Genomic DNA, 21737 nt, shown 5'->3' with positions numbered 1-21737 from the left:
CTATAAATTCAAATTACAGTAAGTGGTTAAAATGGTTAATCAGCTGTTTATGCTCCCAATGCATTGTGTTCAATGACTCGACAAAGACCTGGTCTCATTGTATGATGCTGAAAAAAAGGACCTGAGAGCTATGCAGTGTGCCGTATCATTTATCCTTAAACGGTTTACAAAACGTCATATGGAGCAGATTATATAATTAGAAGTAAGAAATAACTCACATTGTGTTTTATTTATGGATGACACCAATGTTTAGTGAATTGCAAACATGAGGTTAAAATAGCAGATTTGGAAGAATTTGTTACTAAATTTTGCAGTTTGGTGTTTAGTGAATAAACCTCATAGTAATCTATAGTTTTAGGTGCTTTAGTTAATATTATTACTATTATTGTTTGTGGATCCATCGTTACCAAGGAGATATATTAATGATAATTTATACATTTTTTACTTGTTCATCTTGTAAAGCAGATGGGCTTTTTTTTTTTCAGTAAATTATACTTTTCCCACCATTTATCCTTTCATTCACCATGCACACCCTGGAACTGGCCAATCTGTATTAACACAAATGGAAGTGTCATTGTGTGTATGAATATAACATCACAACTTTCAGTGTTGTTTATGGGGAAAGTGACCCCATAATACTGTGCAATGCCAGCACCGTTCATTCAGTTGATGGCAATTCTGACCATAGCAGCTCCCCTATTTTTTGGCTTTGGCTACTTGTCACAGCTTCCCCGTGAAATGTATGTTCTGGTAGGAAGGGTTTTATTAATATAAATTACCTCCCCCCCCCCCCTTTACTGTCTGAGTTAGCCCACCTTCAGACATAGCAACTGTTAGCAAATTAAAATGTTTTAACATGTATTTTCATGGTCTGTGCTGTATTTATTTAAAAAAAATGTATAGTTGCACAGTAATCTAGGGTGAAAAAGACTAGAGTCCACAGTTCAATCTTTAAACAAGCCTTTTTATGCGGTTGATCCAAAAGAAGGTAAAAAAAGAAAAACCCAGTTTGCATCTAGATTCAACTTGACTATCGAAGTCAGTATCTAACGTGTATCATTAGAGAAAGTAGCCAGGTTTCTAGATAGTGTTGCAGAAGCAGGAGATGGGAGAGACCCTATGTGCAGTCTGTAAGAAGATGATAATTTCAGCCAGAGGAATATGACGCAAAGTACAGGTACTATGGAGATATCCAGCTGTGGTAACTGACAAAGAAAAAGGCTTGCTACCAGATGGTAAATATTCCTGCTGTTTGTTTTAGGGGCCCTTCCTTTAGCAGGATTGAATCCATCTCCCTCCCCAGTGTTGCCTATGTCTCAAGGTTTTGTCACCGGTGGTCTTTTTCCTTCTCCTTATTACAGAACCACTGGACTACAGATCTCCTGTTCCTGAATATTACTCCACATTTTCCTTAAACAAGGCCAGGCATATTCCATGGTGTTCCACCACAGCCATTCTCTACATGTTAGGCACTGATTGCTGGATGGGCTGGCTGTGGTAGTATTTTAATGTTTCAGGATATTGTGCTTGACACAGAATCATTCAGCCATTGTCACTTTTGTTGGATTTTGCCCTTGCTGATAAACATAGTTTTCATGGTATCTATGGTCTGAATAAACATGGGGCCTGTCCTAGTGAGAGAACACAGTGTGAGTGGGCTGGAAGTGGTATTGGATCCAATGTATCAATATCAGTAATGCAGTAGCCTTTAATTTTTTTTAGCTCAGACCCATATAGTTCTGTGTTATATAGCCTCACCTGCACTATTGCATTTCCCTGTATCTTCTTGAACCCTCACTGTATGAGGATTTCATTCTCCAGGTGCGGGTTCTAGGCTTTGTCTGGGAAGAATTGTGTTTTTATCAATGGAACATAAAGTCCTACATCCAATTTGCAGGTGGTTGTGACTTTTACGTGGTCCCAGATTTATGAACGTACCTGTGTATGATGTCCTGGCTTATAGCTATATCATTATAAAAGACTGCACAGCATTAGTCCAGCTATTTAGCTTTCTACACTTCAAGCTGACAAACTACAATTCCCAAAAACCTTTGCTGTGCCCTTAAGGTGCGTCTTATGATAAATGCTAATCAGCATTCTAGTTTAAGGCGTGTTTTTAGCTTGATTTCTATTGTAGGATAGTGTAGTGGTTTTGGTGCCACAAGTCCAATTGTTGATAGTAAAACAGCTTGATGTGTCCTGGCAGGTAGTATATGTTTGATGGTTAGAATACATTATATGTAACAGTTTGATGCTTATCTGGGTCCTGGCAGGTAGTATAAGGTTGATGGTTAGAATACATTATATGTAACAGTTTGATGCTTACTTGGGTCCTGGCAGGTAGTATAAGGTTGATGGTTAGAATACATTATATGTAACAGTTTGATGCTTATCTGGGTCCTGGCAGGTAGTATAAGGTTGGTGGTTAGAATACATTATATGTAACAGTTTGATGCTTACCTGGGTCCTGGCAGGTAGTATAAGGTTGGTGGTTAGAATACATTATATGTAACAGTTTGATGCTTACCTGGGTCCTGGCAGGTAGTATAAGGTTGATGGTTGGAATACATTATATGTAACAGTTTGATGCTTACCTGGGTCCTGGCAGGTAGTATAAGGTTGATGATTAGAATACATTATATGTAACAGTTTGATGCTTATCTGGGTCCTGGCAGGTAGTATAAGGTTGATGGTTAGAATACATTATATGTAACAGTTTGATGCTTATCTGGGTCCTGGCAGGTAGTATAAGGTTGGTGGTTAGAATACATTATATGTAACAGTTTGATGCTTATCTGGGTCCTGGCAGGTAGTATAAGGTTGGTGGTTAGAATACATTATATGTAACAGTTTGATGCTTACCTGGGTCCTGGCAGGTAGTATAATGTTGGTGTTTAAAATAAGTTATGTGTAACAGTTTGACATCTTACCTGGTGTGTGCTGGGCACTGCTACATCCTGCTTAGGAGCTTCCGTTAGCTCTCCCGATTGTGATTGCTCAATGGCTGAGACCAGTTTGACATCTTACCTGGTGTGTGCTGGGCACTGCTACATCCTGCTTAGGAGCTTCTGTTAGCTCTCCCGATTGTGATTGCTCAATGGCTGAGACCATTAGCCGATTGCTCTGTTAGTGAACTAAGCCCTGCAAAGCTGGATTTATCTTGGACACAGAGCTTCTGTATCTCTGTCTGTTGTAAGGGAAGTGGGAGCGGTGCCCGGCAGACAGAAGTTTAAAAAAAGTTTGACTACTTACAATGAGGGGAGTGGGTGCCATGGAACTATTGTCACCATAACCACTACCATGTGCTGTACTGAAGTATATAATCCACAATGCTGTTCTCACCTCCTAGTCATTGTTACAGGCTTTTCCTTTTTTACAACTGGCAGTCAGCATAGGGAATACGAGGATAAATACAATGTATCAGAGCACTGTGTGCCACGACTGTATTGGGATGTATTTTACTAAATCCTTCAAACAGATGTAAAAAAACAGAACATGAGGTGAAAAGAAAAGGTTAAACACTGGTTTTGTAGTTGGTATTCAGAGTTTTCACCATTTATTCAGTGGTTTAATTTCTAGAAAAGTGACAATTTCTCTATAATGCCTTTATCATCCCATAGTGACAGTGCTGGTCTTTCCAGATGAATGCAGCCACATTCCTAAACAGTTATATAATATCCCTTTAAGACACAATGCATTGTGTCTCCTGTCCTTCCATTGTGTCACAGTCCAGCTGTAACCAGAGTGAGGTTTTAGAAACCTGCATCGGTATTTCTGGACTGTGATCATGTGTTTGCTTCCTTCTGGAGATAATAGGGACGTGGGGGAGGGGGTCACAGAGACTGCACCTGGTAACTTTAACTCCACACAGGGTGTGACCGAGCCTGCTTTAGGGGATGAGCCTCATTGTCATCAGAGATAAGGGAGGAGAGTGTTTACCTGAGGAGGAGGAGGAGGAGGAGGAGGAGGAGGAGAAATTCCTGAGGAGTAAGGAGGGAGCACCTTTTACTCTGCAAAACAGGAACATGGAACACAGCTAAACAGGCAGTCTACAGAGAAGTTTGAGGAAAACGTGAGTTTATTAAGCTGGGATAAGCATTATAGGAGACAGAATCTTTTAAGACGTACTCTGGGTGCGGGACCCAGAGTAACACGTGTCCACCAGATGCCCCATGATTAAAGGTGTTGTTATAAACGCACAGGAACTGTTTACCTGGATGTTTCACGCAGGGTCACCTTCTCTGTCCTGGGATCGGTGTAAAATTTGTCACCCAGGCTCTGTTCACCGCCAAACCACCAGGTAAGTAGTCTCACACCCTGCCTTTTATAACATTAGGGATCACTGCCTAATCTGTGCCATCAATAAATGAATTAGAAATATCCTTCTATTTATACAAAAAAGGGATCAGCACGTAAGTAGAATGTACAATTTGAAATCTTAAAAAGCTTCATTAAAACACCTGTGTTAAGTTAGACAATTATAGGTATTTTGTCACACTGTATTGCCGATATTGGTGAGTTCTAAGCATTGATATGCTACCTCTGTTACTAGGAGTTTCTCGTCCAATTTACCCTAGCTAGGAATCCGGCGTGAGTATATATTGTATGTGTCTGCACATATTTCTTTCTGAGCATTTTTTTATATAGATCATACAGCACCATTTAATTAATCAAGATGTAGAGCTGGATTTATCGTCTGTAGTTCGGGATCCCTCAGCATGCCTGTCTGACTATATAGCAGATGTTATCCAGTATAGCTGGATTTATCGTCCATAGTAGGGGATCCATCCGTGTGCCTGTTTGACTAGATAGCTGATGTTATCCAATATAGCTGGATTTATTGTCCATAGTTGGGGATCCCTCCGCATGCCTGTTTGACTAGCTAGTTGATGTTATCCAGTATAGCTGGATTTATCGTCCATAGTTGGGGATCTCTCCGCATGCCTGTCTTACTAGATAGCAGCTGAATTATTTAATTCTTCATGACTTCAATTGCTATTGTTGTGTTGAAGTGAATAGCAGTGGATTTGCTCAGGCACCGTCTATGGTACCACTCAGAGCTTTCTTACTGCACTGAGTGTGAGCTATTTTTACAGTGCCGTTGTATAACCGCAGACACCTGGTGTCTGAATGATTTGTATAGTCTGCTCTGAAAATGAGTACAGGATCAGGAGGCATGCAGGTGTTACAATTGTACTGCTGAACTAGGTGTCATTGAATAGGGCTCGCTGTATATGTATTATAAATAGCATAGCCCAAAGTATGAAATAAGCTGCAAAATAGGCATGGCAGGTGTATCAGGCTGTACACTAGCAGTACCAAGTATACTACGTGAGCTGTATTGATCCATACCTGATGCTTGTGAATATTCAGGAAATACATATACATTACTAGCAGTTTATTGCTAAGTGCAGGCTTTTATGCTCAGTTCATTTTGTACTGAATAGGTCTTGGTCAATATGTGCCCTAACTGATCAAGTGATGGCATCTACTGAGACATGTTATAGTAGGTTTGAAAGCTCCAAGGGCAGGGTTTAGTTCATGAAGATGGGGTGTAGCTACAGTTAGGTCTAATTATACATACCGTACTTAGAATTAAAAAGCAAAACCAAAAATAAGAATTACAAGGGCATCAGTGGTTTTCAGTTGCTAATTGGTCATCAGACATTTGGAACTTTTTATACTTTTCCGAATTAGTTTCTGTAGCAGAAAGGATTGCAGTGCTTGAAAACGTAAAGCAAGGCTTATTCCTATGTGTTATTTCCTATTATTAAGTTACCATCCACCACTTTGTTATAATTGAGAACAGGATGGTCAATCTACAACTTTGCCACTGTCCATCCACACCCAGCTTTGCATAACCACAGCTTGGACACTAAAAGTTAAATATATATGAAAAAAACAAAAAACATAATGCCCTCAAACACCTTGTTCATCCAGATGATTAGAATGAAAATCAGAAAGCTGAGGTGCAGGATATGTAACTCAGCAGCTTTATGGTAACCAAGTGTGTACAAAAATACTCTACATAGTGAAAAGGGCCATGCAACAGGAAAATACATATTCAAAATATTGTTATTAATAGCCTTATAAGCGGATAGGTATCTCTGAAAATCTCCCTGATTGTTGGGAGGCTCATTAAATCTCAATGCATTGCCTTGCTTGCAGAGGCAACATTATAACACTCTATTGTTCCCAGGACTCAAAACATAATTTATTTTTCTTTGGCAGTATCCAGAAAGCACGGCAAACTCATCACATTCCTAAGAACCTTCATGAAGTCCCGACCCAGCAAACAAAAGCTAAAGCAGCGAGGGATCCTGAGAGAACGTGTGTTTGGATGCGACCTCGGGGAGCATCTTCTCAATTCAGGCCAGGATGGTGAGTACATCGCTCACACAATGTTGTACAAGGTCACAATGCTAGAAGAATGCTGCACTAGGTCATCATTCTCTTAGAATGCTACATCAGGTCACAGTGCTGTTAGAATGACACATTAGGTCGTGGTGCTCTTTAAATGCAACACTAGGTTGCGGTGCTGTTAGAATGGGGATGTTATAAGGATGTCCAAAGGCAATAGAAGTTTTAAAATACGTGAGGGGGCTTTGTTGTGGATAAAATGTGCTAATTGGAGGAAGCAGGGCTAGTGGGATGTGTGTGCGTCTTCATAGAGTTGCATACATTTGGCACCCATTTTAAACAAAAACTTTGAGGTATAATTCTCCTCTAACTTCCCTCTAGTGGGGCCCACTCACTTGATGCTGATATATATATATATATATTTGTATATTGTATCCTATTGTAACAATGCAATGTTTTGTGGACCCAGGACATACTTGAAAACGAACAAAATCTCAATGTATCCATCCTGGTAAAATATCTTATGAATAATGTTGTCTTGAAACAAAAAACACACAATGCATGCACTAGCAAGTCTTTGTGTATGCCTGGCTGATAGCTTATACCATTGACATCTTACAATCCTTAATATAGCAATATAAGTAAATCACAATCCCTGATCAATGTCAGTGCACTCTTGAGCTGTATTTATCATTCCATGGATCAGTTTATGTGGCATAAGAACTTGCTCTGTATAAACAATCCTCTGAGGTTTCCTCCTTTTGGCCAAAGGCAGTAGTCCTGTTCCTTGGAAGAGATGGGCCATCACTAACTTCCTTCCTTTGACCTTAGACGGACCTCATGGATGTTGCAGAGCACTAGTCCTAGCAGGGACTTTTCTCCGCTGGATCCATCAGAGTATAATCAGGAACAAGAAAAACACCAAAGAAATATCCCACCTCCTCCCCAGCAACTTGACGAAACACAGTTCTGGGAGTACAACTTTTATTCCTGCCACACACGGCTTTTATACATTGCCCATAGCATGCGGTTTCTCAGTCAAACTTACCAGGCTTTTCTTACCAGTATCCTCTGTGCCAGAGAGATAATTGCGTGAGAAAAAGCTATAACTCAATTATCTCTCCGGTACAGAAAAATCTACAATATTTGAAAACACCACAAAAATAAGTTTTACGATCTTCACAACCCTACAAAAGTCATATCACCGAATAGCTTGGATCTGAGCGCACACTTTGCCGAAATATCACTCAAATCCCTTCATTGGTTCAGGAAGGCCATTCTTTTGGGGGTTCTCACACGAACACTGATGAATCCATTCCCTGGCTGTTAGGGTACAAATGCTCCCCCCTGTTCGGTAGTTTGTCTCCCGAACGCTTTTCTCCTAACTATTCGGGAAGTTGCATGGGCAGCGGTACCAGTTTCCCGGGTGTTCGTGGGGTCGCGTATTGGAAATTAGTTCCACGCCGTCGACGACCATGTCCTGCTGCCCACGTTTGGGAGACAAAATGGCCGCCAATTGTTTGAACACATGCGTTCGGTTATACGAACTGCGGCGACACAGGGCAAGCACTTGAACTAATAACCAATTTGTGGTTAACAGTCAGGGGTGGTCGGTGATTATAAATTGCAAACAAAAGGCCACACAGCGAGGGGGTTCGGTAAATGAACGGGGGTATACAGACAGCCGAACAAAAGAGAATAAAAGTACATTTGAGTTCTCCATTCCACTACAATGGTCATCTTTAATTAGCTACAGCTAGACATACATTAACTTACATGCTTGGACAATCATGAATATGCTTATTTTGGACTTGTAAAAACTGAGAGGCAGTCGAGGCACACACAAATGGTGTTTAATAGGATCAAAGGGTGAGACAAGTCCAGTTGAACCATTCTTTTATTGGATTGTCTGAGTAAGTATGATTCTTGTGCTCCTAGACTGCGTTTTATTTCTGGTGGGGTGTTTTGGCCCTGCAGTCTGTGTGAAAACCTCTGAATTTGTGTATCACGTTCAATGTGTGAAATCCTTCGGTTTGGTTTAGACACAGTCTAATGCCTTTTCTCTTCTTATCTGTGATTCCCCATGAAAATATCTTCCTTAATAAAGCTGTTCCTGACATGATGAGCTAATCATGCAAAGTGTTATATTGACTAGCTGGTAGCTTCAAGGTGAGGTATGTTAAGGTATTTTAAATTATATTTGTGTAATGTATCTGCCTGCAGTGATATCACCAGAAACACTACCAGGTTTCAGCATATCGAATGGGACACTCCAGGCAATACTGTCAACTTTAATGCATTTGATAAGTTATAGCCTCATTAACATGCTGTATTTTATTGTATGGTCAGATATTCATAGCTTTTGCAAAAAAATCAAAAATTAAAAGTGTTACGTTTAAGTATTCCTAACATCCCGTCTTTGCTCTGCACATGCTGTGCTGCAGGAAGATAAGCAGCCAAGTAGTAAATATATAGAGTCTATATGGTGGTTTAGCACTCCAGTAGTATTAGATGAGGGTAGGCAGCTCGAACACCCGATCCAGAGTTTCTCCTCTTTCCGAATAGATGTAAATTACTTGTACAGGAAGGGAGGGGTAGTGCCTTACAGTATTTAGATTTTGGGAGCTCTTGAAAGCTCCACTTATGTAAGCGTGAGTGGTACAATCCCGCTTCTGGAGTTTTGTGGGTTCCCTTGGTCTCAGTCAGCAGTTTGGAAGTTTGTATAAAAAATACAAAGCATACAGATAGACTACTCTAGTCTAATATATCTGGATAAAAATTTAAAAAAGATAACATGAATGTGCACTCACGTGGTATGGAGCCTGTGTATTGGCTCCTAAATATAGCGTGAAGTGCTATAATCGCCAATTAGGGATGCTGGTTAGCGACAATCCTCTCCTTATATAGGGTATGCAATAAAACCGAAATAAGAAATAGTGCACACTGTAACATTTCTTAGTGCAAATAGAAAGAAAATCCCTTACAAATGTGGAGCTTAATGGGGTTATGCTCAATACAGCTTAGGTGGTATGTTCCCCACCATGGAAAGTGACATCCAGTACATTATGAATTAAATGCAGGAGGGTCCAGGGTGTCCTAAATAAATTAATTATTATTTATTCTGATACATAAAGCTAAAAAACAAAAACAAAATGTAGAGTAAAAAGAACAATAATCCAGAAGCGGGATTGTGCTGCTCACACTAATAGAAGTAGAACCCCTCCCTTCCTGTACATGTAGTAAATATAGATCTACATATCTGTCCTTATGTTTGCCTTCATATGCATGTCTACTAAACAGTGCTTTCATAGTCTTGTGTTTGTGTGCCAGGGTTTGAAAGCACAGTTTAGTAGATATGTACATGGAGGAATTTGTAATTATACCCAAATTTCACTTGCAAAGACAAATTGGAATGCCAGTTATAATTGTTTTACATTTGCCCGTGCAGTGGAAGTTCTACTAAACAGCTCTTCTATAAACCAGTGCTGTGAGTGTGCCAAACTATGAAAGTGCTGTTTAGTACACAGTCATTTATAGGCAAACATGATTTCCAATATGAACAAGCTTTTCAGATTGCTATTCGCACAGAGAGCATTTCAAACTGAATGCTGTTATATGTTCGATGTATTGACAGTATAAAATACTGAAAAGCTAACATTGTGTTTATATAAAATATCAGCCAGCTAATATGTACAGTTGTAATCAATTATTTAACCCCCATTAAAAATCAGGTTTATTGTCAAAAGTTACAGACTTTCAGTTGCAATGAAAAAATCAAACAGAAGCAATTGAAATAGCTCAATACAAAGATTGCTTCAAGTGGTTTCCTTAAATTCAACTGATAAAGCAACTTATAAGGACTTCTCCACTCTGGAAATTATTCAACCCCTTCATGGCAAGCATATTTAGTACTTTGTAGAACACCCTGCTGCAAACGAGATGCATAGCCAGACACCAGCGTCTGGCAGCATTCCTGAGGAATCCTAGCCCATTGCTCAGTTCAGTAATATTCTTGGGTTTGCGTGCTGCAACCACTTTCAATGGGGTTCTACTCGGGTGGTGGCACCTGTAGAATTCTCCAGGACTTCTTCTGCAACCAAGCCTTGGTGGAATTTGAGGTATGTATGGAATCATTGTCTTGTTGTAAAGTCTAATGATGCCCAAGCTTCACCTTCCTCACAGAGATTTTCTTCTAGGATTTCTTGATACTTCAATGAATCCATCTTGTCTTCCACACATTGCAGGTTTCCAGTTCCCCAGAACATCACCGAGCCATCACCGTGCTCAACTGTAAAAGTTTTCTTTTCAGTGTATGCTTCATTCTTCTTCCTCCAGACATATACTGCTAATCCATGGGGCTGAAAAGTTCCAGTTTTGTTTCATCGCTCCACAGAACAGAATCCCAAAACCTCTGTGGCATATTTATATGATTTTGAGCATATTGGGTCAGTAGTGGTGTATGTTTGGCATGGAAACCCTCTACATTTAGTACGTGCCTTACTGTGCTTGCTGAAACCTCAGTGCGTGTTGCCACCAGGTCTTGCTGCAGGCCTTTTGCAGTCCCTTGAGGGTTTTTACAACCTGCCTTCTCAGAAATCTGGTTGCAGCCATTGATAGCTTCCTTTTTATGCCCTATCCAGGTAGTGTAACCACTGTTCCTACAACTTTGAACTTGCGAACTATGCTTCCAACGTCTTGTCTCTAAAAACTTTCAGTGCTTTCGCTATCTTTTTTGTCCTGTTTTTTGTTTGTGAAGGGTGATGTTCTCTTCACTTTGTGGACCATTCTTTTGACTTGCCCATATTTCTATCATGCAGTCAAAAGTGACACTCAACAAACCCCTACCCAGTTCAGGTATTTAAAGTGTTCCAGCTCAAGCACAACTGGTGCAACTAAGACAACACCTGTTTTGCATGTCTGTGAATGATTCTATTCAGGGGTTGAATAATTTTGAGACTGAAGAAGTCATTATATTGGGGACACCACTTGAAGCATTCATTTTGTTGCTCAATTTAAATTGCTTTGTAAGATTTGTTCATTACAAACAGCTGAAAGCCTGTAAATTGTAAATCTGATTTTTAATGGAGGTTGTATCATTTTAATTACAATCTGTGCCAAGTAAATTAGTAAATAGACGCCCTGGACAATTTTAGAGAGATCTGTGTGAGTTAAGGTAGAGGGTCATGTGGCTAAAAAAAGTCTTTAAAAAAAAATGGTCATTACACCATACTATTTCTTGACCTCTCTGCTGCCTTTGGCACTGTTGATCATGACCTCCTTCTCCTAACTCTTCAATCTCTTGGTCTCTGTGACACAACCCTCTCATGGTTCTCCTCCTATCTCTCTCAACCCTCCTTTAATGTCTCTTTTTTCCAACGACCTCTCCTCGTCCTGTCTCAGTTGGAGTCCCTCAAGGTTCAGTTCTTGGTCCCCTTTTGTTCTCTCTCTATATTGCCTCTCTTGGCAAACTCATTAATTAATTTGGATTCCACTACCACCTGTATGCTGAGGACACCCAGATAAACCTCAGCTCCCCCGACCTCTCCCCTGCTGTCCTACAATTGCCTTTCTTCTATCTCTGATTGGATGTCCTCCCACTTTCTGAAAATCAATCTCTCTAAAATTGAGTTTCTTATTTTTCCTCTTCATTACACTGATCCTCCTCCTTCACTCTCCCTGCGGGTTGACGGTACCTGCCCACCCCATCCTTTCAAGCTTGCTGTCTTGGTGTCATTTTTGATCCTGGCCTCACCTTTGCGCCTCATGTCCAGTCTGTTGCTAAAACCTGTTGATTCCAGCTTAAAAACATTGCCCACATATGCCCCTTTCTTACGCAAGATGCTACCAAGGAGCTTGTTCATGCTCTAGTAATCTCTTGCATGGATTACTGTCATTCTCTCCTAATTGGCCTCCCCAGAAGCCGTACTGCCCCCCTACAATCTGTGATGAATGCTGCTGCCAGGCTGATCTTTTTCTCCTGTCACTCCTCTCACACCTCACCCCTCTGTCGATCCTTACACTGGCTTTCTGTACCCTACAGGAGTCAATTTAAAATACTAACCCTTACCTTTAAATCTCTAACCAACTCTAGCATCTCTTACATTGATTCATAGCCATGCCCCCTATCGGACTCTCTGCTCTACTTGTGACCTTCTCCTGTCTGCTGCTCACAGCCTCGCTGCAAATTCACACCTGCAAGACTTCTCACGGGCGGTTCCTTTCCTTTGGAACAGCCTGCCTACCCCTGTCAGACTCTCCCCTAGTCTTCAATCCCTTAAGAAGTCCCTCAAAACCTTTCTTTTCAGTATTGCTTATGGCCTCCAAGAGTAACTTCTATCTGTCACATCTTTCTCTTGCTCTCTCCTATAGGGCCGCACTCCACTCTCACCTCCAATTCTGCTGCTTTCCCACCATGCCTATTTGCGGTCTCCCTCAATACCCTTCCTATTGTGTTTTTATACCCCACCTCCTCTAGACTGTAAGCTCGTTTGAGCAGGGTCCTCAACTACCTATTGTTCCTGTTACATTTTGTTATTGTCTAATTTGGTAAATTCCCCTTTTATTGTAAAGTGCTGCGGAATAATCTGGCGCTTTATAAATACCAATAATAATAACTACTCTGGGAAAATCTTTTAATAAATTAAGCAATTAAAGGGGAAGTAAAGGGAGTTTTCAAGCTGACAGATACTAATAAATATTTAAGAAACTTACTAACGTTTGTGCAAGAAGAGCCTACACGTTGCAGGTGCTGCGTGCACCCATAATTACAGGGCAGACTCCCTAACAGCGGGGTGTTCCCACCTTCCAGCATAAAGAGAAGGACCGTCTAGAAACCAGGTGTAAGAGTTACACCTGCAACAATAACTTTCAGCCCCTGAGAGCCAGAGCCACCTCTGAGAGATATGGAAAGGTTATATGAATTGGTATATACAAACACGGACAGGGAGTGATTTCAGGTTCTTAACCTTAGATAAATATTAATTTATAGACATGCATTGAGCTTTTATCTAACAAGATTCACAAACGGCCATTGTGCCTTACATATACTGTATTGCCACACCATTTAGCCTAAACATATCTCTCAAACAGATGCACTTTTGATGACAAAGATTAGGTATTTGGTCACAAACATCCAAATTTCACTTAAAATGTTTTTGTTTGTAGTTTTTTTTTTTTTTTTTAATCACATATAAGAGCCTTGATTGTTGTAACATGATTTAATGGTAAATCTCATCATTCTGCTAGTGTCATACATGCAGCATTTTACATTAATTATTTGTAAAATGGAAAGATAACCAGCAGATATGTACTGCTGTGATCCATGGAAGAGTTTTATGTTTTGATGTAGATCAGTTAATAGATGGAGAATTTGGATGATAATGGTATCCGTCATCATGTGCAGAGATGCTGACATGTTTCTTACAATACGATAATATTTTATTTCCGTCCTGCCATTCGATCCTAAATGTACTTTCAGGAAAATGGCTGATCCTTTCTGACTCAACACATCACAAATCTTGCTAGGAGAAAATTGATTTTATATGTGATAGAGAATCAATGTAATTCAATGGTATATTTATATTTAGAGGCTAGCTTTCAGGTTCTCATATACATGAAGCACTTTTGCTTCTTATCAAAGTTATATGCTCGACATATTTCTCCTGAGTAGATTTTGTGAACAGCCCAAACATGTCAAGTATGAGTGATCTTTGGGAGATTAACAAATAAAACACCCTCCTATTTCCACACTTCACCTCACCACAATGCTTTCACCCCAACAGCAGCTGCAATAGAATCTCTCCTTTCAGTAATACCCCGAGTTAAAGAAAGCATTTGACTTCCTTATATTTTAATAACTTTGCCCGATATAATGAGCCATGGTAATTTTATATTTTTAAATACAATCAGGGTTATTTGCTTAAAGTAAAAATTGTTGTGAAATTCAACTTGAAAGTCAAAGTAGCAAAACCATCATTGTGTTTCTTAAGCAATACATGTTTCTAGCAAATAGAAAAAAAAATTCTACCATTTAAGTGTTTGTAAGGGGCAAAAGCCATCAGAAGACAGAATGTAAAAGCTCGGCAAAACACTTTTTTTTTTTTTTTTTTTTTTCTGCCTTAAAATAGTCCTCAGGGATGTTAACAATTCGTACATCGTTCACAGATGTAAATATTGTGAAATGAAAGCAAACATAATATGCCAATGTGTGTCACTGTCCAAATAATAATGGACTGCTGTATATTGATACAAAAACTACTGGGGTACCATGGCTGCTTCTAGTTTTGCATTTGGCAATAGAAAATTACCGGTAGACGCAATTCCCTCTTTCCTGCATAAATAGTTATTTTACATGTAATATGTGGTAATGCATTGCAATTAATGTAAGACTCATAATAAAATAGGATCTCTCTCCTTAACTCTTGGATCTCTGCCTCTCCTCCATCTCTGAATGGAAAGCCACTTAAAATATGAAACTCAATGCCAATATCCAAATCCTGCAGCTACGAGACATCTCTAGGATAAACTGTTCCCCATCAATTCAGCTTTTCTCTATTCTACACATAAAAATGAATGGTTAGAGACCCATTTCTTTAGTAAGGCATATACACTTACCAGTTGTCCCTTGCTGTATTTGCCCATTGTTTCATTAATATATATAAATCATATAAAGCTTTCTAGACTCTAACCCCATCAATCACTGTGGACCTTCATTTTAACTCCCTTCCTTTAGACCGGTTTGTTCCGGGATGACAAACCTGTTTTATAATAGGAAGTTGTATTTTTGTTGATCTGCACTGTAGAATGTTTGTGCTTTCTGGGTAATAATAATGGGACTATGAAGCAGTTAATAAAGAACATATTCAGGGCTTATAGAAGTGTATGTTTTTAAAAAGGTTAGTGCACAAATAAAAATATAAAAAGTAAAGTAACTAGTTAGATGGTTTAATAAAAGGACATGTAAAAAATGCATGTGTGACGGCTAACAGAAAAATGTGTTTTATCAGTTTACATCTCTGTAGTTAATACAAGAAATACACTGAGTAAGGGAAATACATTGCTGGTTTAACAAAAAAGAACATGTAGCCTGTTTCAAGGCTACGAAAGGTAAAATACAGACGCCAGTAAAATGGTAAGTAGAGGCAATTAACTCCAGCCCTGACCCCAGATCCTGCATAGGATCAACTCAAACAAACCCTTACCTAATAGAAAACAGGAGAACGTCAGAGGGTAAAGCAGAATCTGTTTACATGCCTAAACATGCCTAAACAAATGTAAAGGGTATGCTGTGATCATAAACACAGCCTGTTAGTACAACTTCAAACTGAAAGCAAGGAGATGGAAATTGTTTTTATGCATTACAAAAATAGTTAACATTGCCTTAGTACACGTAAATATCTCATGCACCATTATGTGTGTCAGACTCCAGATGTAGGATGGTCTCCTGTTTGTATGCAGTTACTTCAACAGACAGGAATTGTTTTTTTAAAGACAGGTTTGTCTTATCTTTGGAGAGCAGAAGGTGCCAGGAGAGGGCACAATAAGTCACTTCATACTGGTTGGATTGCGGATTCTTGCCATGTTTGAAGCCGTCACTGAGTGACTCCCTGCTCTCACAGGCTGCACTTTCCCCTAATTCATTTCTTTTGTTCCCTGTGAAGTCCCCCAGGTCCTCCGGAGCTGCACAGAATTTATAGAGAAGCATGGCATCGTGGATGGAATATATCGGCTGTCGGGAATAGCATCCAACATTCAGAAGCTGCGGTGAGGGATGAACTATGCACACTTACAAAATCACGCACACAATTCTAGTAAAACATTGTGCGAAAAGTACACAAAAGTTACTAAACACAGCTCTTGGCAGCAGGCATTAAAACGTACTGCACACCATTATCTTTACAGCAGCACGGCCAGATAATGTAATTGACTTTAATAATAATTCCATTACAGATATAGACAGTTTGTAGATAAGTCTTTCCACTAGTAGAATCAAGTGTTGATTAAGGAGTTTTATCAGATAAGATTTGTTTGAATGCATTGAGAATACAATGTGTTTTTTCCCCCCTCTTTGCAGCCATGAATTTGATTCTGAGCAGATCCCAGACCTGACGAAAGATGTGTATATCCAGGACATTCACTGTGTGGGTTCGCTCTGTAAACTCTACTTCCGGGAGCTTCCCAATCCTCTCCTGACTTACCAGCTCTACGAGAAGTTCTCGGTTAGTTGACTTTAAGCATTGCCATAGTAACTCCAGGCAGTGTGTAGCCAAGTTTGCTCATTGTATGGGTTATGGTGCGCGGAAGTCCTATCCTGTCACTTCTTGCCTTTTGTTGCTCAGACCTGCAGAAATCTGCAAGAATGGCACACCTTAACAAAACAGTAAGAATCTCTGCTTCTGGGTGCAAATACATGAAATACTTTGATGCCATTTAAATACCTTCAACCTCCAGTGGCTTTCAGAGAGAAAGCCAGCGCTGAGTTTCGACACATTTAACTCCATTCATGAAGAAAAATTAAATACAAAAACTGATGGAGCAAGCTGATAAGCTGTAAATAAGTATGGCTTGAGAAAGACACATACATGTTAAAATGTTGCCCTTTCACGTAGATGGCTGAATGAACCACCTGTATGTATTGCGGAGTGTTGAGAATCCTTATTTTTTTTTAGCAAGCTTATGACGCCTCTTTCAGCAGTCTTTTCCTGATTTACACGATGGCTGCATGCTACAATGCTCCTGCATTGCGGGGGTTTATTGGACGTGCTTAATGCTCCCATTGAGGGCAGAGAGATGGGCAGGATTGCTGAGAACGTTTCTTATTTTGTGTGCTCACTGCACACTCTGAATATCCTGGAGATTTTTTCACCGTTATGTCTTCCATTTCTTACAGGATGCAGTCTCCGCAGCCACTGACGAGGAACGATTAGTGAAAATTCATGATGTCATCCAACAGCTGCCTCCCCCTCATTACAGGTCAGTAAGCACACTCACCTTGTGAAGCAGGCACTCCTCTCACAATTAACTGTAGCTTCACATTTAAACAGACACAATAGGCACCAAGACCACTTCATTTCACTGAAGTGGTCTGGGTGCAGTGTCCCTGTCCACCTTAGCCCTGCAATGTAAAACATTACAAGTGCGCTTCCTGCAGTTTTATAGGGTCTGATTCCATGAAACGTGAAGGTCGTTCTCACGCTTTGCATGAGGATGTCCTCTAAATCCCTGTAGAAAAGCATGGAGTCCTATGGGGGAAGGCCTTATGCTCACTCTGCATATGCGTTGGGTTCCCCCATCGTCTGACTTCAGCCAAGGAGAAGCCCAACCCAGGGACCTCGGCACTGGAATTAAGGGAATTGAATGAAATGATTTTTTAACCCTTTCATTGATTGGCAGAGGGTGGTGCATAGGGACACTGTAGTGTTAGGAATAAATCAATTTTTAATTGAGTAACATTCCAGTTCCTGGCTGCTGAATATCATGTACTGTCAGTCTATGTGCTTAGAAATAAATGTCTGGTCAATAAGGTGTGCTTTCAGTATTTCATTGGTCTCAAAGATTACTGAATCACAGTTAAACAGGGTACAAAATGCCCAACCTATATAAAAAAAAAATATCTGAATTTACTGCCTCTTGAAGTGTCTGTATAAGCAAACCAGAAAATAAAGTGAAATATCTTAATATAGCTGAGATAGCGCAGTGGTTAGCACCCCAACTGTAGTGCATTCGTCTTATAGAACGTATTCCTGACAAAGTCAACTCTAGTAGCATTAAGTTGAGTAAAAATAACCCTGGGAAGTACTTGGAAACTAACACCAAGCTTAATGTACCTGGATAAATACCTTGCTATCTTTACCATTTATCTGCTTACATTTTAAACTAAGACATATCAGATTGTTTCCTATCTCTGGATCTACTTTACATGTGCAATATATTGAGTGCTATGATCAATTCTTTTCTAATGCCAGAGTTTGCCCTAGCACTGTACAATGAGAAAGCAAACACATACCTCCAGCATTCAGACACAAGAGGTAATGAGTGCCCTGCTCAGACAAGTCTCCAGTTGTACATTGGTCAGATTCCTGGTTTATGGCATATTTTACTTGTGAGGAGAACGTTTACCCACTGATTAATAAGGCAATGGGCAATGTAATGCACGCTAGCATACACATATAATCCGTAAAGACGTGAAATATTCATTACATTTATAAAATTGCTCTCACTTAATGCAAAGATGGCTTGTAATGTAGGGGCATGTATTGTACTGAATGGTACACAGAGAATACACAGGTGGCCTGTTTCAACAGCCCCTGCTATCCCCCTTAGCATGAAGGAATGTGTGGAAAGGGCAGTCGTGAAAGGACATGATTACTGGGATCTACTGTCTAATGTAGGAGTTGTTTTGACTCTAGCTCAGCTTGCCATTCCTGAAACCTTGAAAGAGGCTGTTTGTAAAAAGAGACTGCATTTCCGTTCTCTTAGCAAAGTAGCATTTCATTAGGTTTATGTATATATGTATTTTTTTTAATGATTTATTATATAGAATTTCAGAGTGAAATTAATTCTTGAACTTAACTGAAACTTTTTTTTTAATGTAATTTCTTAGAGACACATTACAGCATTCTTTAAATATAGCGTGATGGAAATCTCTGTTCAGTGTAAAAATTGTCAGAATTTGACATTTTTCTTTAGAACATTACAAAAAATATTTCTGCAAATGAACACTGTGTTCTTACCGCTTGCACACAGAGAAATCAAGCATTAATGAGGAGAATTCACATTCTTGTAAACCATGTACATATTGGGGTTTATTCACTAAACTGGGTGGTAAGAAGAAATGACCAGGGGAAAATAGGGGATATGGAAATATTCAACCCCCTCCCTCCGTCCTTTGTGACATATTTCTTTAAGTATTGGAAAACTTGTGATTTAAAATTAAATCTACTGTTACATTGAGAATATGCAGTGTTTACATGTAAGTGTGCACTATTTAATTATACATAGATTTGTCATCTAATTATACATTCCAAAACTGGGTTCCACCTTTATAAAACACATAATTGAAGTTTATTACATTTCTGAATGACAAGCTATTTAGACTCTGCACCAGTATCCCAATACCTTTTAACTCCTTCCATTGTTATGGCAATAGATTCACTATTTTTTAAAATTTTTATGAATGAAGCTATTCACAGCTGATACGTACAGTGTGAGAGCTCTATGTATCCCATAAATCCCTGCACTGCAGAGCTCTGAAGGATACATACAGCTAGACTTTTTTTTCTTTTTTTGTTTGGGGGGGAGAGGGGGGTTAAAGTACTATATATCGTCCCTAATGTGAACATTCAAGATGATACTGCATGGTATTCAGTCCTTGGTGCCTGGAGTTTGGGCGTTGCATTCTTCTTACGGATGCTCAGCAGGGCTGACAATCTCTTCATTGCTCACACAGGACACTGGAGTTCCTCATGCGGCACTTATCGCGTCTGGCTACATACTGCACCATCACTAACATGCACACCAAGAATCTGGCTATCGTCTGGGCCCCCAACCTGCTCCGGTATGGGACCGTTACTTCCCGGTATGGTGCATAGCGACATGTGTGGGGATGCCCTTTTTATGTAAAAGCGTGTATAAAGTGTTACTTTCACATTCTGTTTCTTTTGTTCCATGCTAGCTACTCTGAGATATCCTGATGCACAATGAAAATTATTAGGCATTCAGATGGGATGGATATTTATTTCCTGCTTATTTAGAAGTGAAAGGCAGATGTTTTTCGTTACACAGCGATCACTCTGCATGAAGGAATCTCTTCTCGCCAGAACACTGGATCATCTGCATATGTTTTTCATCCAGATATACGAATAGTGTTAAAGATATCACTTGGCCTCACTGTTTCTGGAGACTCTTCCAATGTGGTTGTAAAATAAAATGAAAGATTTCTCCAAACTCAGAATGATCCCATACCAATATTTGACTCCAGCTGTCCAATAAGGGGAATTATATATTTTTTGGATCTTGCTAAGTTTTCTTTTTTTAGGTTTTTTTTTCCCAGCATCTATGTTTTTATGTAGCATTAAACACTTGATTGCAGTCATGCAATCGTGGCAGTTTACGTAAACACACTATATGGCCATTCAAGGCGTATTCCGAAGGTTTCTGATTGAAAGCAGATTAAGCTTTTTGATGCTAAGATCTTGGATTTCAAATAGTTGGGTTTTGAGGTTTTTTTCACAATAATAATGGCTATCGTTAAACTCTAAGCCATCTCCAGAAATGCAATCAATGACACTCTGTGTACACATAATTCTTGGCACCATCACAGTGATGCATTACCATTGTGCAAGGATAAAAAAATGTATGTATAGTAGGACGATCCTGCTATATATATGGTGCCAGCAGGCGCCTCAGACATCTACTGTAAATGATATGAAAAGGCTGATGCCTGTGACAGCTGGTGTAAATGGTGACAATTGTCATTGAATATGGATTTTAAGCCCTTGGGGCCAGTATAAAAAGTATGCTTATTTTTAGTTTTATAGGAATTTATCTTTACTAAAAACTTCCAAGTGATGAGTGCACTTTAGTTCCAAGATGGAGACACGGAGTGCTGTTGAGGAATGTGTTGATAGCGCCCCAGCTGGACAGGTTATGTTGTTTGATACCAGGACAAGGTATTTGACCTGTGTTCTTTTTCTGTTTTTAGATCAAAGCAAATCGAATCGGCATGTTTCAGTGGCACAGCAGCCTTCATGGAGGTGCGAATCCAGTCCGTGGTTGTGGAGTTTATATTGAACCATGTGGAGGTGCTTTTCAGCCCCAAACTTAGTGCCGTGATACGGGACGGTGCAGGTAAATGATCCACCAAGGTTTACTTTAAACATACAGAATACATGGAGCTATGTGTGAAATTACTAAATTCAGTTAGGGGTCCATGTCTGTACAAAACTTGATTTTACATAAGAAAAAATATCAACCAGATCGCCACAGTGTAGTTATCATTGTACACTATTTTCTACCATGTATTTTAAATTCTTTGAAAACATTAGGCAAATGATGTTCTAAGATCATCCAACAGCCTTTCTTCAGTAAGACTTTTAGGGCTCCTGGTAGTAGTACCCTGGGGCCAGATAAAATCTGCAAAGGTCCAGGACTATTGAAGTAAAACAGAATTGCAGAATGAGTCACAGAAGATTGAAATCCAAAAATAAATAAGAAAGACTCAAGTCTAGAAACTACTAAACACTGAAGGCAACTTCTAATCTTTCATAATACCAGAGTACAGCAAACCCTCACCTCTATCACGAACCGCATTAGTGATAACAAGTTATCAGTATTTAACTAGTAAGCAAGTCAGTAGAATTCATATCCGTCTAATCCCA

At 39.6% G+C, this 21737-nt stretch overlaps 1 protein-coding gene across 5 annotated transcripts in view; it reads left to right on the top strand.

Annotated features, from left to right (window-relative positions):
* Positions 1-21737, top strand: part of ARHGAP32 (Rho GTPase activating protein 32) — a 139310-nt gene that overhangs the window by 98390 nt on the left and 19183 nt on the right. For 2 of the 5 annotated variants that reach the window (XM_063436140.1, XM_063436138.1), the window contains 6 exons: positions 6232-6381; positions 16020-16122; positions 16433-16577; positions 17249-17331; positions 19808-19915; positions 21062-21207. In XM_063436140.1, the coding sequence (XP_063292210.1) occupies positions 6232-6381; positions 16020-16122; positions 16433-16577; positions 17249-17331; positions 19808-19915; positions 21062-21207 (735 nt within the window). Of the gene's footprint in view, positions 1-3970; positions 4301-6231; positions 6382-16019; positions 16123-16432; positions 16578-17248; positions 17332-19807; positions 19937-21061; positions 21208-21737 lie in introns of those variants that run through there. The other 3 variants (XM_063436139.1, XM_063436137.1, XM_063436141.1) reach the window with 2 other exon arrangements.

The sequence above is a fragment of the Pelobates fuscus genome, chromosome 11 (assembly GCF_036172605.1).
Source record: "Pelobates fuscus isolate aPelFus1 chromosome 11, aPelFus1.pri, whole genome shotgun sequence".
Classification (NCBI taxonomy): Eukaryota; Metazoa; Chordata; class Amphibia; order Anura; family Pelobatidae; genus Pelobates; species Pelobates fuscus.
This window is presented reverse-complemented; position numbering and strand designations above follow the sequence as displayed.